Genomic DNA, 17,920 nt, shown 5'->3' with positions numbered 1-17,920 from the left:
ACATCAGATTTATCTACAGTCTGTAGAGTAAACCAACAACATAGCAACCCTGTGTTTTTAATTTTTATTTTGAAATAATATTACTGGATTGAATTTATAATTTTTTTTTTTTTTTTAAATAAAGCGTTATTGAATGTAGGTAGGTATTACATTTTGAGTTTGGGTTTTGAGTCAGTTAGTCGCACCTGCAAATTATGGTAAATGGACTGGTTCTTATACTTAAGTACTCAGAGCACTTCCAAGACATCTCATTCATTCTTTCATACAAGCATTTTTTTCCAGTGTCCAAGTATTTTCTATGCAATATTCACCAAAGAAAAACAAACAAACCCAAGAAAAAAAAAGACGAAATGCTGCATAAAGCGATTTTAATGTTTGCTTTTATTTTCAAACCACCATGACGTGGCCCAGAGAGCCGACATCACTGTTCACATTCATCCTCCATACAGTAAGGCTTAAAAAATGTCATATGATACAGTCTGTGTGATGAAAAGACTCTGAAGTAGACATTGAGTTTTTCTTTTTTAACGTATTTAATTATTCATACAGTACGGCCACAATCTCAAGGCCTATGGCATACTGTCCACAGCTAAAGGTAATGTGCTCAAAAGTAACAGAAGGCAGAAAACATCTTACATTTCTTCAGATGCATCACACCAATGAGAGAAACGTGTTCATTAAGATGTGAAGCTATTGTAAATAAGTTACTAAGTTAGTGCTTTGTTAGTAGATGATGCACAGCATATCATTCAGACTGGAAAAGCTCAAAAGTCACTTATATTTACCTGTAAGACTAAGTGATGCATTTTAATTTCCTATGGTTACTTCTTAAGTGCAGCTTATTGATTTATATCATTTGGAAAACCATTGTTATGCTAACTTTAATTGCTTAATATTTCCTACTTACTATCATGTACTTAAGTAGCTTACTGAGGAATCAAAAGTTTCCTAATACAAGAAATGAGGATGTGATAAAAGACGCGCCACGGAAAACTCTTTTTCCCCCTCTGCTCTTAGCATTTGATCTTTGGTGTCAATGTTTAGATGCTGTTGCTATTCAAGTTGCATGTCCTAGATTAACCACATTATCGACAACTACGAGCACACGCCTTCACTATCCTTGAATATTCCTTTGAAAAAATAACACTGGTCCTTCACATTACACAATATAGCTGCTAGATTACGTATGGGTAACTACAAGACCTGTGTGAACTGTTAACCCAGTAATAATTATGGCGTATGCAGGCTCTTAAATAAGCTAAACTTCTTTTTTTTTTTTTGTCTTGTGCGTTCACTTTTCAGCTCCTCTGTTTCTAAGCATGGACTCATTTTGTTGTAAAGATGAAAAACAAGGCCTCTTATTGTTCATATTGACACTGCATTGTGATTTTGGGTACAAAGGTTATCCTTAAGACCAGAAGCACCAGTTCTAAATCCTAAACGACTAGCATTGTTAAGCACTTACCTTATAAGTTGGTTTATTGCACTGAGTGTTACCCTCGAAAGCAACATGAAGCGTTACGTTAAGTCGGGACAAGCTCTACCATATATATGCTGCTGCTCAGAGTCAGCGCGATGTTGCCGTCACTGCTGTGACACAGACCTTCCTGCAGCCGAGGTGGGTTTTGTGCTTGAAGAGGACCGGGACCAGCTCCTTCTTATTTTGTTTACTGCTTCCTGCCGGAACCCCTGTCCTCTCTTCCATTTCTCTTACAGGTTGCACTCTGCCGTGTTTCACCCACCCTTCCTATTTGTCAATAAGTTTAACAAGGCTCTGGCGGAGGTCGTTAAGGTCAAAGATCTTGATGTCCAGAATTTCTATGGCTCTCTGGATCTCAGTATCCAAGCGATCCCGGTCCTCCAGAGAGTTACTCAGGTTCTGCTCCGTGTTCTGGATGCGACGTTCCAGGTCCGAGTTTCGCATCTCCATCTCCTGAAGTGAACGGTAAACACAGAAAAGGCAGAGGGAAATATTAGAAGGTTTACCAGAACCCGATAAGCAATGAAAACGTGCCAAGTTACTGTAAAAACGTCACTCCTACCCGTAATCTGTGGATGGCCTCGTCGCGCTGATGCTCCATTTCGTGGTACTCTGCTTTTTTGCTTTGCAAAATGTGAATTTCCTAGAGAATGAATGAAAGGTACTCATCAAAAAGTCAGTTTTTGTATGTTTTTGTTGATGTGTCATGTCATTCCTTGTTATTTAGCAAATATCCAACCTCATCTTTAGCCTTCAGCAAGGCCTCCAGCTCCTCCAGGGACTGGGTCAGCTCATCCTTCAACAGATCACTGGGGCCGTGGGCTTCAAGGTCAGCCACCTTACAAAACACACCAATGGAAATGTTGTGTATGTAAGACAATGTTTTAAAAAGCTTTTATTTGGTCCAGACTATTACTGGTTTGATTCAAATTATTTTTCCCTGGTCTACTTAAAACAATTGAACTATAATGAGAACAAAGACAATGTGAAATGCAGATCAGAGTGACCTCGTGTTTGGTTGAGATGTAGGGAACACCTTGGTCAGCCATTCATGCTCACAAACACACCTCTAACCAGCTTAAAATTAACCTTACATGGATGTTTTTCGACATCTTTGCAGGCACAGAGAGAGCACGAAAACTCCACACAGAAAGGCTCCAGTCGGCCCATCCAGCCTAGTTTAACACTCTATCCTGTGCAGCTTTTCTCCAACACAACGCCTCTTCCTCCATCTGCCTTGGTTTCATAAGAGTGCTGTGGAAGAGGACAAAATGCCACAAAGACGAATTCGCACGCTGGCTGGCACTTCACCATGTGTACAATCCAGAAATAGCTTTGGTGGGCAAACACAAACAGCAGCACTGCTTTCTATGCACTGAAAAGGAAGCCCTGAGCAGTAAGTTACACATTTTTGCACCATGCCATCCAGTCTAAGAGCTGAAATACACATACACACAGTCTAAGGTGGAGGTTATGGCTTGATCACAGCTGATAGAACATTATTTAATACAGCTAAGCAAGAATCTGTGGACACACTACTATCTCTGAGATCAAATAGCAGAATAGCATGCTAATGTGCAGAGTTAGCACTTGATATTATATAAGTGTAATGTTTACCATGTTTATCATGTGCCGATTAGTCTTGGAGGTACTTAATATTCAGCTAAATAAACTGATTTCTGACCTGATGATGTCACTGCGATCAGTTATGACACTCCATCCTAAGGGAATAGCTATGCCAAATTTTATCCAAATCATTGATGACTATTGCTACGTCAAGCTATAAATATTAACCAAAGTGTGGCTCTAATATAGTATCTGCATAGACATTAGAATTCACCAGGAATAAATGTAAACATGGTAACCCATCCCACTGAATTTTACAGTCCGGATTAAGGTAAAACACAACCAAAATAACTGAAGCACAGCTAAAAACATTAAAAGGACTTATTCTAGCATTCGTCAGAACGTTTTGATGATGCACTCAGTTTGGACCATCCATCTATTTTCTTATCGGCTTATCCAATTTAGGGATAAGCAGGGCTGCGGAAGCCAATCCCAGCTGTGCCAGGGCAAGAGATAGGATGCACTCTGGACAGGTCACCAGCCCATCACAGAGATAACACACAGAGACAGCCATTCATGCTTACTTTCACGCCTATGGCCAGTCAAAATCACCAGTTAACCTACAGTAACATGCATGCATTTGCACTGTGAGAGGCAGGAGAACCCTCTACACCGAAAGGCCCCAGTCCCTGCACCACACTATAGTAATTCAGACATAAAAGCCTAAAGATTTTAACAACGACATGAAACGTAAAGGTGAATAACAGGAAAACTCATAGACTTTTAACACCTATAACTCTTATCAAAGCTAAAGAGCTCATCGGCGGACAGAATTAAACTTATCACAGAGAGCACTCAACTCTGTTTGCTTTCAGTCACACCTACAGATGGCTCACAGCGTTCACCTGCAACAATAAGCGGCTACTTCTACTATAATGAAGCCGTAGAAGAGCAACACTTTAACGAATGAAATCCTCATTGCATTGCATTTCATCTGAGCTCCATGAATTAGAAAGAAAAACAGAAGGACACCTCCAAAAACACCCCGAATGCCCCGTTGGATTATTTTAAACGGCGTATGGTTTAGACTCAAAAGAAGAAAAGAGGAAAAAAAAGAAGAAGAGAGAAACAAGTGGATGCCAACTCCCTCTGGTGATTTTTCATTTTTTCCTAACTGGGGCATTGAAAGTAGGATATTGCTGTCCTACAAACCCCCCTCTCCCTCTCTCTCTCACACACACCACCCCGGAGACATGAACCATTTTCAGCCACCTGGTCCCCTTCCTCAAACAGTAGGAACTAGCTCGGTCCAAAGGAGACGGGGTTCTCACTTGTATGATTAAATCAGTCGATGTGGACCAAAATAGTGAAAGCTGTTTCTTACTGAAATACCAGGGGAGCGCTTACGAATGAAACAGTAGTGATCGATACTGTAAGGCTGGGCTATAATGGAAAGGGATCGAGGTGTTAAAGCATCAAATCAGAGAGGTTTGTAAATGTCAGCCTGAGGCGACGTCGTCCCCAGAGGAATCAGCTCCCAGCAAATATGAAAATACCTTTTATTGATGAGCGGGTACAGGGAGGGCAGCGGCATCTGCATCCACCGGAGCCTGAGAAGTAATTCAAGTGTAAAACCCTCGTGAGGCTCTGTGTTTAGACCGAACTCCCTCGTGGCGAAACGTGAAATTTGGCGTGTACTTAGTGAACCGCTTCAACCAGCACAGATAACGCCTTGATTAAAGCTTCTGAGGGAAAAAGCCTGCAGCACAAGTCAGAGATTGATGGAGTGTGTTACCAGCAAAGCTTCTTTTTTCCAAACAACCAGTTTCAAAACAAGGAAATATAGTGTCTGCAAAGGACGACCCAATCAAAAGCAGCAGGGCTTCGCTCAGCAGCGTAGAGGCACACAACCCCGGATCAGTCTTGCAGCAATATCTCTCTGTTGCTTGTGCAATCTTACTTGTGTTCCTGTTCCACAGAAATGATCACTAGGTGTGACCTTAACCATTAGTTTCTATTCCACAGGTTACTGCAGAGTTGTATAAGAGCTTCAGAGGCCAGAGGAGAAAACTTCTCAGCTTTTAGACTCAGAATTTTAACTTTTTGTTAACCGTATGTCTCAACTTTTAGGTCACAGATGGTGCATTATCATGAATAACTAATCCCTCCGTTCTTTAAACTCCTTGTTGTGCTGATAGTTGGTGGATGGAGCCTTCTCAGCCAGAGTGCATTAGACAAGAGGCGATGTGAGGCAGTGGGAAATTCTGAGTGTGTCTTTGGACCAGTGGAGAAAAGTAAAAACCCAGAGTACAGAGATATTTTAATCTGCTTTTTTGCTATTGAAAACAAATTATTATGAAATAAAACAATAAGATCATTCAGCCAATTTCAGCATCTGACTCCAGCACTCTTCAGAAAGCATTAACAGGATTTAAAGGAAAGGTGATGTTTGCATTGCTACACTCACTTTACAATAAAGCTACCATCACCCAAAAATGACTCTTTTTAAAATGCAGTTTCAAACCATCTGCTTTAAAATGATTTCGTTTACAAGGTGACTTTCTGCTTAAGCATCCAAAGCAAAACTCACATGTGGGATGTTATAGTCTCACATAAAAGTTGGAGTGCAGGGATACAAAGAAGCTATGAAGACAAAAGCTACTATACACAATAAAAAAGTGGGAGGTTAAAAAGTCCTGGGAATGAGGAAGAAGAATTTAGTCTGCAGCGTGTAGGTGTACTCAAAATTAAAACATGTACTCTGTTGAGCTTTTTGTAAGTTTATTTAGGTCATTATGTCTTCATTAGATTCTGAAGGTTTTAGACAGGTACATGGGGAGAGATGGGGGCGTGACACGCAGCAGGACTCCCAGACTTAATCCAGATCTCCTGCTGCATGAGCTCAGCAAAACAACACTTTTTTTCCCAGCTTTTTTAAATGTATCTGTGGCCAGCAAATGCCAGACAATTTTGGATATTATTGGCATAAAGCTTAGTAATGGATCTCATTGTTATTGTTCACTGATGGAGTAGTAGTGATGTATACTCTTAGTGGGGGGTTTTTCCAGTTCAGATCCAAGGAGTTTGACTTAATCAGTCATAAAGATAAAGAGACAAAACCAATAGTAATAGTAATTACTGCTTTTAACAAGAAAAAAAAAACATCCTGTATTTTATATGTTTCTATAATTTAATAGGTGAGACTTCAGGGTGAACACACTTCATCAGAGCATCCTCAAACTCCCTGAGGCTCACCTGGTCTCTGAGTCTTTCGGTCTCCTCCTGATATGCTGTCAGCTGTTTCTTCCACTGCTCCACGTTAGCATTCGCTTCATGCAAAGCTGCCACCAACTTAGAGTTGCTGTCCTGTAAAGTGAAGAGCTCAGCTTCCAGGTTCATCTCACAAATAGACCTGAAAAACACGAATACCAATACACATCTACGTCAAATCCAAAACTACGCACCCTGCCTCCCGCCCTATGGCAGCTGGGATAGACTCGAGAGCCGTTTCATCAGTTGCTGTTTCAGTGAGCTGGACCTTAACTTTCAATCAGAGTTTAAAAAAAAAATGTTAAAATTCCTCACAAAGAAGAAAAATTGTTACTTATTTAAACAAAAGCAACAATGCTTTTTAGATTTTAGATTTCATTAAGTGGAGTCATATCTAACTCTGTATCCCGCTATATAAAATTGAGAAAACTGATCAAACAATGCAGTGCAAATTTAGCTGATTCTGATTCAGGTACTTACAAATCTTTACAGGGAAAAAAGCTTATGCAGTGTTAGTAATAAACAAAACTGCCACATGTTGATGACTTCAATATTAAATCGAGTCTTGTGTCAAGCACTGCAACATGAGGATAAAAAACAATAGCTGGTTGTGGAGTAACAAGCAAGCTGTACTGCTGCCAAGAGTCTGGAACATGATGAAACTCTGATAGTCTGGTTAACACAATCACAGAGCCACTACACAAGTGTTAAGGAGGCTGTAGCCTGCAGCCGCACACCTAAAGGGCAGACGGAAACTTACTTCACAGGTCTGGTGACAGAGCAAAGAAACACTTATTAAAGCCCCAACCCCGACCCAGAGAGCAGAGATCAAACTGACCAACTGCATCAAGAGACGTTGGAAAGGAAAAAGACAAACGAAAGATGACAGATGATGATGACAGATAAAGATTTGTGTATTTTTCACATCTTTCCATCACGGTTCTTCAGTCCCCACTGACGTTTGTTCCAGTTTAAAATGAAGTGACCTTGAAACTTCTTTATCTCTGTGGCTTTAAACTGAATTTCCTGCACATTTGATGAATGCATGACTTGTAAGCGAGTAAGACAAGCCAGTTCCCACTCCATGAGTCCACTTTTATGCCACCTGCACAGAAGACATATACGATGATTGAATTTGATATGCTCTCTTCATCTTTGATCCTTTTCCTTTGCTCTGTCCAACATCTCCAAAGCTTGATGTTGTAAACTGGCCACACTTTGCCATGGTAACCGTTCAGGAGCTGCTTTCTTCGTGGTAATTGGACTATAGGGTATAAAAGCATTGTGGGTGGCTCAAAGCACTGAATGGAGGGATGCTTCCAAGCCTCATTCAGTGTTATGTATGAGTCAACACTTCGACAATGGCCTGTTCATTTCCTTAGGAGCTTCACAAACTGAATGACGTCAGCGGCGTTAATTAACACAGAAAAAATGAAAACCATGATAACACTCAGGAACCAAAAGGTAATGGATTGTCTGGTTAAGTGCAGCCAGAAGCACAGTCCACTTGAAATTTGAAAAACCCTCATGATGTTACAAAGACCGTTTGTAAAACACAGTGCGTGGTTACAGCAACTACTAGATTGTTATACTGTATTTTTCTGTCAGGGTGGCCACGTAGAACGGGTCATCGACCAATCAGAATGTCAGTGGCTCAATCTCTGACCCCTATAAGTCCACACGCTCAAGTAGATGCTGCATGTCCTTGAACCATTCAGGTATGTGTTAACGCAATTCTTGAACATCCCAGGATTGGATGTTCAAGAAAATGAAACCCAAGATCACAATGTGCAATACTCACAGAAGTTTCAAAAACACCAAGAGTTACATCTCAGACTCATTAGAGGTTAGCATGGTAAATGCTGACGTTCATGACAGCACACTGGGACAATGTGCTGTGGACAGACGAGACCAAAGCGGAGAAGTTAGGCCATAATACACAGCACCAGAAAACCAAACACAGCATGTCAGCACAAACACCTCATGCCAACTGTTAGGGGTGATGATTTGGGCTTGTTTTGCATCTACAAAGTTGAACTGCTCCGTATATTCAAGTACTCTAGAGTCAAATGTGAGGCTGACAGCTAAAACTTGGCCCAAACTCAGTCACACAACAGGATAATGATCCTAAAGACAGCAGCAAATATACAACAGTATGGACAAAAAAGAAGGTGTTACAAGAGGCCCAGTCAAAGTCCACCTTCAACCCGATTGAAATGCTGATGTGAGCTGTGCATAAATTAATGCCTGTAGGCCTTAATGAGCTGAAGCAGCGGTATAAGGAAAAGTGGGTCTGAATTCCACCACGGTGATGTGAGAGATGACAAATTAAGTTATTCCACTTCCAAAAAATTCAATTCTCACATGACCGTATGTATCTGTAAATACAGTCTGTTCATATTCTAAAAAGCCAGTCTTCCTCTTCATAATGGCTAAATACAAAAGCATAAAACTAGCCATGTTGCGCTGATGCAAACCCAGGTATAGTGGAACTGCAAAGACTTGGCATTACCAACATGGCTGTCGAGTTGTGAGATTTACCTAGAAAACCTTTTTCACTGAAGAAGGTCATGGGGTGTGTTTGAAATCAGGCTGTTTCAGCTCTCAGTAATGAAACTTCAAGGCTTCCTTGGTTTCATTTCTGTGTGTGTGTGTGTGTGTGTGTGTGTGTGTGTGTGTGTGTGTGTGTGTGTGTGTGTGTGTGTGTGTGTGTGTGTGCAGTTACCCCTCAGAGAGCATCTTTTTAATGCGCTCCTTCTCAGAAGACAGGGTGATGTCTGCGCTCTGGCTGCGAAACAGCTTGTCCTCCGGTCCATTCACGCACATCACCGGTGGAGACTGGAGTTCATCCGAGAGGTCCTGAGAAACACATCAGTAAATGGACTCTCATAATAACTAATGCAGAATTATTAAGAAATAAAAAAAAAAACAGACTCTGCATTAAATGGATTTATTCAAAGTGAAGAGAGACCGCCTGCTTTTAGATGTTAAAATCCCATTCAAGTCAAAGTCTGCATATAAAATCAAGCAAAGCTATACAGCTCGTGATAATAATAAATGACTCTCTCTTCGCGGTCTTGTTCTCGATGGACTGACTGCTGTAACACGATAGTTTTAGCGTCTGATAAATGAGAAGCTTAGAGCTGTCTGCCCATCAGAGAAGGTATAAAATGTATAAAACTCAGAGGCAAGAAGAAAAAATAAAGATGCTTCCTGCACACGTGTTTTACATTTCCTCTAAATAATGACTCACCTGTGAGAACTGCAGAGGAAATCCGTGAGGTGGAAAAAACGGAAAAGAAGAACATATCACCACGAAGCACACAACACGAAATGACCTTTTCAACACATCACAGTCAGAAAGCGTGCTTTGCGGACTGATCAGTTATGCAGTGCAGTGCCACTTAGCAAGTACAATGAATTGAAGCAGTTGGCAATTTTCTGGAGCTTTGGCTCTCCCAATGTGTTCGTTAAATCGATCGGGAGTGAGAGACGTCACTTGGAACCTGCTCAGCCGTAGAATTAAAAAGGAAATAGGCATGTTCCTCAAGATCAGGCAGATGTAACTGAAGGCTGATTATTCTTTATTGATGGAAAAGGGCCCTGAGCTGACTACGTTTTCATCATTAGAAGTGTTTCAAGTCAGAGGCTTCTGGGTAGCTGTGGGGAGAAAATGTGAGTGTGGTGTACTGCTGAGCAGCATCGGATAATTTTACCATCGTCCTAGTTTTCCTCATTTTCACTTCCCTCTGAGACAACTGACCCAGCTCACATTTCTTTTGCTTTTCGTTCCCCTCGCTCCCCGTCCCTCCTTTGATTTAGTCACAGCGGCCCTGTCTAATAGCTGAGCTGCAGCAAGTAATACAGGTGCATTCATCTAATCATCTAATTTCAGTCTTGAAATGCCCAAAATGTGCATGAATAACAGAGGTTTCACATTTACAGCTTCTCGGTGACACTCACAAACCTTTGCTCTTCTTTCATGCTCATGCTTTCTAAAAGGACGGCGCTCACCTGAGGAGCAGCGATGGTGAGTGCAGTGTTGGCCAGTTCTTTGTCCTGTGACTTTTCTCGCGCCAGACGAGCTGCATCTTTCACCTCCTTAAACTTCTCTGCAAACTGTACAGGAGAGGGCAAGTCATGACCTAGACAATGCAGCACAAACCCTCTACAAGAAATGGATGGCACATTTTTAAAAATGCTGTACTTTGACCTACCTGATGCAGTTGCTGCTCTGTGGCAAAGCCCAGACCGTAGACCGTGTTGGCGCGGCTGTCAGCCCACTGACCAAACTTCTGAGACGTCTTAGTAAATGTCATGCTGGGCGTAACAGTGCAGTTGATAATTGCCTGCAGATAAAGAGATAACAGAGGTCGTCCCCTTAGGTGCAGGTGAAGAGAGCAGATGGCTCTGGGAGCAGACGCTATCTTCCTTCTTAGACTATGGCAGCAACATGCTCTAACTGAGGCACTGCAAGTTATTATTTTTATTTCTTATGATAACTTATGACACATTTCACCAGTGAATGGTAACATTTTACTCTTACTTTACTAAGAAAGTTATCAAAATGCAGTTTTAACCGTAGATGACCTCTCCACAAATTGAGGCAGAATATGGAGGAACAACTCGATAAATTAATGCATCAACTCATGGACCTGGAGGAATGCTGAGAAGAACCGGATGAGGAAGAGCATGAAGAGACAAAGAAGGAAACTTTGGAGCAGCTGGATGAATTCAATGACTTATGTCAGGAGATGAGATCATTGTGGATGAGCTCAGTGGGTGATGAGCCGCTGGAGGCTTGGCTGATGCCTCCAAAACCTGGGAGTTGATACAACTCTTTCCTTGAAGCAGCCGGGAACGACTGAGAATAAGACAGGCAGAGATGGGCCCGGATGTGATGAAGGGGAAACTGTTACCAGATGTGACACGCAGCAGAAAATTTACATCCTCACAGCCTTGAGAAAACTTGGAGAGAGTCTTACTCCAGAAGATGAGACTTTTCTCACTGAAAACACCACAGCGACACTCAGACTCAGTTTGAAAAAGTGACTGCAAAACAAGGGTTTTAATAAAAAAAAAATTTAAAAAAAGCCTTTAGTTAGCTGTGGTGTGAAAACCAATTCTACAGATGTGCCTCTGGCTGCTCAGAAGATCCACCAACTGGGGGGTAAGTGGTTCCCTGGCTGATTGCTGACGTATCCCTGGGCAGATGTAATGATATTTATATAGCAGTTCTTCTATCTGAGCACAAAAAGTGCTTCGTTCACTCAAACACATCTCTACTCTTAAGCACTGTATGTATTATACTAAAACACCCCAGTAGATAAAACTCCATGTCAGTATCTTGGCCAAAGATACTTCAACTTGAGGACACTGGAGTAACCAGGAATTAAACCACCAACCTTTCAGTTGATAAACAACCCGCTCTACCTCCTGAGCCTCAGTGGGAATGTTAGGTTTAAAAGAACTAAGGCGAATAAGTAGAGTCGAAAAGTGCTATATAAGTACCAGTCCATCTATTATTTAATAACTAGACAACACCTCAATATGCATTTTCCTACTGAATTCCACTATTTTTCCCATCCTAATAAATACCGCATGATATTCACTTTGTAAATTACATTTCCATTTAAAGTAAAATAGTAAATAAAGCATGTCAAAGGGAAAATCCCTCTGCAGACTTACAGTGAGCACTGAAGGAAGTGAATGTAATATCTGAATGTATAAAGCGGGACATGTTTTGGGAGTAATGCCCGGCAGGTGTTAACGTGTTTGTTTGTGGTCAAATTTAGTCACACCAATGGAGTCACAGCAGAGCGAGATCGATATTAGTAACTGAAGCGTACCAAGATCAAAGTGAAGGTCGAGTACGCCAGTGTGCCCCACCAAACCATACACACTCTCTTTACGTCCCCATCACACCTTCTTCTGAATGTTTAATGCACCATGTAACTCCCCATATGAAGACTGTTTACTGGTGTGTAAACAGAATGCTTTAAAGGATGTGTGCAGATGTTGTAACAGGGTTCACATTTTAGCTATGTCAGGGATGTGGCATCCAGCTTGGCATTTAACTCTGTGGTCCAAAGTTAAGTGTTTCATCAGCCACGGCATGAAAGGGGTGGTCTTGGACTTTAGCACCGACACTCACGGTCCCTACTCACTTTGTTTATTCCCATCAGTGAGATTGAGAGTTTTAATGCTTCCACAAGCATCTGGACATGTTGTTATTACATTTGGTTCACATTTCATAGTAAATCTTTGCGCACTAACATTAGAGACTTATGCTGGAGCATTTAAATCGAAAATAGGCCTCAGCAGAGCCTCACCACAGCTATAGATGATATAGTAGCAAGGCCATGAAGTGGAGTATTGAGCCACTGTATTTGTATTACTGAACAGGTTTTGTTAAAATCAGCGGTTGGTTTGGCATGAACATTAATAGGAGGTTACCAGGATGCCATTTTCACGCATGTTCTCCCTTGAGACCTGTTTCGGCAATTGCTCACACTTCTGCCAAAAGGGCAGCAGCTGCACAATCAAAACATATCTACCAGGTTTATCACATCATTCTCTGGGAAGTTGCCAAAGCTGGCTCTGTCCTTCCTAACACATGACCCCAAAAAAGAAAAAAAGAAAAGGAAAACACACCTATTTATAAACCTGTTTTATTTTACGTCATCTCCTGTGTTAGAGCAATGGCACTGAAAATACTAGAACTGCAGGCAGCTTGAGAAGAAGCATCCCCCACCCCTTTCCCCTCCAACCAATGATTACATGAACTCTGCGCTCTGCGTTTGTGTGCCGACGTGCTTGACATAACATGCTGGATTCTAGCAGCAGGAGCAGCAGTGGCAGAGAAGATTACTGTGGAGCCAGACACCAGCCCTGGCAGGATTGGGCTACTGAACGGCCAACTGCTGCCTCGCGCTGCCTTCTGGGAAGCAGAAATGTGGGTCACACTAGAGGTGCTAAGATGAGATCAGATGGGTCCCCTCCCCACCCGCCTAATCTAAATCCACAAGCCCGGACCAAAGATGGTCTGGCTGCTGATGTGTTGAGCTTCGATTTGGTTTAGTTTGTTATATAATTCTTCACCTCACAGGACTTCTGGTGGGAGTGTGGTTGATGAGTAAAAATTCAATCTCAAGCTGCTGTTTGTCTTGCTTTTTTAGACCTGTGGCATTATTTCAAAACCCCTTTTGATTCCAAAGCCACCAACTTTTACTTATTACTTCTAGACAGCAGATCTGTATTTGTTTGTTGTTTCTCCCCCTGTCCATCTTTAATCTTTCTTCTTTGCTGAATCTAAAATTTTGTCTACACCAATTTCCCACGCACTCACCTTTGTCCCGCCCACACTAATGATGCGATACACGTTGCGGGTAGCATCGTAGAAGAAGGACACTGTGACAGCATGCTTGCTGGCCGGTATCCAGTTCCTCTTGGTGGTGGGGTCGATTTGGAAAACATGGGCCCGGGCGCTGAAGATCGGCTGCTCCCTGAAGGAGGAATCACAGAGGGATGATGATTAGATGCTGTGAGAAGGGAATGTCAAAGTAAAAATCCCTCTGCAGACTTAAAGTAATGTGCACTGGCACTGAAGGAACTGAATGTAAAGTCTAAATGTATAAAATGAGCATCGAACCATTAAAATATGGTCCATTAATAAAACCATTTTGCTTAAAAATCCTTTCTTGTTTGCATGAAAAACACAAATCTGTCTTTTTTTTTCATAACAGGACATCTCTGTCTCCCCTGTCATCCAGGGACAGATCATCCTTTGGCTATCTCCCACTATTTTTCCTGCGTCATCCACCAGTCAAACAGGGTTAGCTGGCAAAGCATGTTGACTAGAACTCTCTGAACCCTCTCCCGAGTCGTCACCCTCCACGCTCTGATCTGCGCCTGGCAGGTTTTGCTCCGATGTATCCTGGATACGAGGTAAATATATCAAAGCAACACAGTCAGTGGTGCCGGGAGGTGGTTTAGCCACTGCCCTGTGGTGTGAACAGCAGCACTGCTAACCCCTCCTTTCTCCTCAGCAGGGGTGAAAGTGAGTATCACAAGAAGACGCCTCTGTCATTCACTGGTATAGAAATGCAAATCAGAAGAGCTGCTATGTAGTAAGATAATGAAATAGTTCAAAAAAAGGACGTGCATTCTTTAACGCACTATAGCTATTTCCAGTGGAACTGCATTATTTTGGCTAGTCTTGGTGCAGTGACCTCATTGCAAATACAAAAACCAACAATGGTTTCTCTGGATGCATTTCATGTAGACATGGTTGAGATAACCTGCTATAGCTCACAATGACCATCAGAATGGAGAAAGGTGCTTAAAAAAGGGACTTTGCTGTTGGTGCCAGACAGGCTGATCTGAGTATTTCGGAAACTGTTGATCTACTGGGATTTTCCCACACAATAATTTCTAGGGTTTACAGAGAATGGTCTGAAAATATCCACTAAGCTTGTTGATGCCAAGGTCAGAGGAGAATGGCCAGCCTGCTTCAATTCTGACCCTACCTGGGGGGCAACATTAATTCAAATAATCACTCATTACAACCAAGTTAAGCAGAAGAGCATCTCTGAATGCATAACACATCTAACCTTGAAGCAGCTGGACTACAGCAGCAGAAGCCCAACCCTTTCAACCATGTTCCAGTCTGATAATAAGCCATGCTGCAATTCTGCTTTTCAGTCACATTAACTCTCTGCTGCCTGCGGCTTTTATGCTTCCTGATTAAGACAGGAAACAGCATAAAGGTCAGCCCGCTGTGACCTCTGCAGAAAATGGTAAAAACAGGTCATTATTTAAGCCCAGGGGGAATAAAGCTACTAACCAGTTATCAGAAAGTCAAGGGACTATCAAATAATCTGTCATATTTATGTTATTCTTTATTTTCCATGAAGCCCATGAGTCAGTCAATAAGGTCATTGATGTCAAACAATCATAAAGTGCTAGTTTTACACAGAACATAAAATGGGTAAGAGTGAAGGTGGACCTGCTATTAACTCTAATATCATCCCATCACTGCCACGCTTTCACCTTGCCTGAGGTGACGAGCTCTGCCACATAATATCTGGCATCCGACCGAACAACACGGACCGCTTTGCAAACAGAACAAACCAGGAATCAACCAAACGGACAAACACAGGCTGCAAACGTGTTTGTGTCAACATGTTTAGTTTCCTCTCTCAGAAAACGTTTGAAACACAAAGGTGGTCAAACTAGTGTATGTATATGCTGAAAGAAATGAACAGTGTAGTTTTTATGGCAGCTGCATTTTAACAGAGACAAAATATGAAGCAAAAACCTTATGTCTGGAGCTGCATGCATGATTTTGACAAATGGGGTGAGGATGATTGTTGAGGAAGGTGGTGGATCAGCCCAAAGCTCCACGGGAAGAGATTGTTAACGATCTGAAGGCAGCTGGAACTGCAGTCACCAAGAACACCATTGGTAACACAGGATGCTGCAATACATTGAAATATTGCAGCACCTGCAAGTTCCCCTTCTCAAGAAGGCACGTGCACACCTCTGTCTTCAGTTTGCCAGTCACAATCTCGATTTAGAGAAGGTTTGCGAGAAAACCAATATCGAGCTCTTTGGAAGAGAAATGCTGAGTTCGACTAAAAGAACACCATCCTCTACAGACAAGCACAGAGGTGGAAACAGACGGGGCCATGTACCATGAAACTGTGAATACTGCCAAAGCACCAAAGGAGTGGCTAAAGAAGAGGTCATAAAGTGGTGCAGCCAGGCTCCAGACCTCAATCTTACAGAAAACGGTTGGAGGGAGCTGAAGCATCAAGCTGCATAGCAGCAGTCAAGAATTTCACTCACTGATCTGCAAATCAATTATAACTTTTATGTGATGTTTACTTTTCTTGTCGAATGAAGTGATTCACCAGGGGATCGAATAATTATTTCCCCCTCTGTATAGTCTGTTAACTGAACAGCAGAACAATTCAATTACTTGACCTTCATCCTCAGTAGAGGGGGTGGCCTACTTAATGGAGGTCTCTAAGCATGATAACAAAGCCTGGGAGTGATTAGACAGGAATTAGTGTGTTCATCCTGAGGCGTAGCTCTGACCTCTGTCACTAACTACAATATCTAAAACCTGTTTCACCTGGTTTCTTTTGATCTAAATCTTCTAAGAGAAATGTTAAACACTACACAGTCTGATTAATAAAAAAGGGAGTGAGGCAGCAATAGGAAATATCTACATTAACGTGAGTGAAAGTAGGATTTTGTCATGGTAACACCTGCTCCCCTAGGATGGCCCCAGAATCTATGCTTCTCCTCCCAATCAGCTGAAAATGGTTTTAAATAAACTAAGCTGGGGCCACATGGGACTACATAACAATATGTCTTAATTTAACAGATTCATTAAGTCTGAAATGAAACCAGAGCGCTGCTCCAGATGTGCTCCACAGCCAACATCAGCAGAGCAGTGATAAATGTTCATATGCAGCCTTACTACTACAGTTTTAAACTCACTACAAATGATTGCTTTAAATCAAAGCTTAAGTCCCCCTGATCTGATAACAAGATCTCAAAGTATTTGTGTTAGATTTATGTAAAGTGTCTGCCATCCCAATGTCACATGCAAGTACAAGAAATCTAAATAGATAAATAAATAAATAAATAAATAAATAAATAAATAAATATTAAAGGACAAGCTGGTAGATGGCCATACCTTTCTCTGTGGTGAGGAAACATCTTAGAAGATCACCAAGACTTCTTTTCTGTAAAAGAAAAGACTGAGGATTGGTTAGACAACTGTTAACGTAAATTACTTTAATAAAAAATTATACCAGAAAAAAAACCCCGGAATAATCATAAAAGTTTGTCCCTGTAGTTTAACATTTTTCCCCGCTCTTAATTCTTACTTAAAGTCTAGTTAAATCTGTGTCGTGGATAGAGAGGCGCTTACCCCATTTCGGTGTAAAACCTCGTCGAGTCTGTTATCTAACAATATTTTGCGTCCTGAAACTGCTGCTGCTGTCCCAGTTGGTCTCCTCTTCCTTTCAGTCACAGCTACCAGATGCTTTATTCTTGCTTTATTCTCCAGGGGGGGGAGGTTTCACCGCAAGGCGCTGCACTCCGCCTGCTGCAGCCCGCCAAGTGGCACCGTCCTGCCCCGAGCAGCTCGCAGAGTCAGAAGCCGGGGAGAGCAGAGCTGCTGCGGACGGCAATGGCTGAAGTGACCGCGGGCTGCTCCGAGTCCATCTTCGTCCTGCCACAGAACCTCTTTGTTTCCTCGTCTTTCACTGTTTATCCTGTACGGCCAAACCTCTCTGTTCTCCCCTTCAGTTGTTGGCTCTTCATCCGGCCGGCTGTTCGCATTCAACAGCCGGCTGTATAGTACCACCTGCTGGCTCTGCAGCCTCCAAACACCCGCTCCAGCTGTGTGTGACAGTCAGGTATGGAAACTATGTCAACGCGCCTGCATGTGTGCAGTGCAAACCGGAGCTTTAAGGTCTGCCTTGACCTAAAAAAGAAAAAGAAGAAAAAAAAGTGAAGAGTCGTGCAACAGCCCATTTAGGACCTATTGGTGTAATGAGATTTTGCAATATGAGAATCCTCCTGTTG

The 17,920-nt window shown here is 42.1% G+C and overlaps 1 protein-coding gene across 3 annotated transcripts; it reads right to left on the bottom strand.

The window, feature by feature from the left end:
* Positions 1-369: 369 nt before the first annotated feature.
* LOC308383446 (homer protein homolog 3) lies at positions 370-17,781 on the bottom strand. 3 transcript variants are annotated; one of them, XM_080861408.1, is made up of 10 exons: positions 17,262-17,781; positions 17,025-17,088; positions 13,665-13,821; positions 10,534-10,665; positions 10,331-10,435; positions 9,042-9,175; positions 6,302-6,458; positions 2,220-2,318; positions 2,043-2,123; positions 370-1,933 (listed from the first exon to the last, which is right to left on the bottom strand). In XM_080861408.1, exons 2-10 carry the CDS (start codon positions 17,045-17,047, stop codon positions 1,748-1,750), a joined length of 1,074 nt encoding a protein of 357 aa, XP_080717534.1. In that variant the 5' UTR covers positions 17,048-17,088; positions 17,262-17,781; the 3' UTR covers positions 370-1,747. The 3 variants fall into 3 exon arrangements, with proteins under 3 accessions (XP_080717534.1, XP_080717535.1, XP_080717533.1); XM_080861409.1 differs by having other exon boundaries at positions 9,042-9,154; positions 17,025-17,073; XM_080861407.1 differs by having other exon boundaries at positions 17,025-17,073; positions 17,262-17,780.
* Positions 17,782-17,920: the final 139 nt, after the last annotated feature.

Source organism: Rhamphochromis sp. 'chilingali', assembly GCF_963969265.1.
Source record: "Rhamphochromis sp. 'chilingali' genome assembly, chromosome: 16".
Lineage (NCBI taxonomy): Eukaryota > Metazoa > Chordata > Actinopteri > Cichliformes > Cichlidae > Rhamphochromis > Rhamphochromis sp. 'chilingali'.
This window is presented reverse-complemented; position numbering and strand designations above follow the sequence as displayed.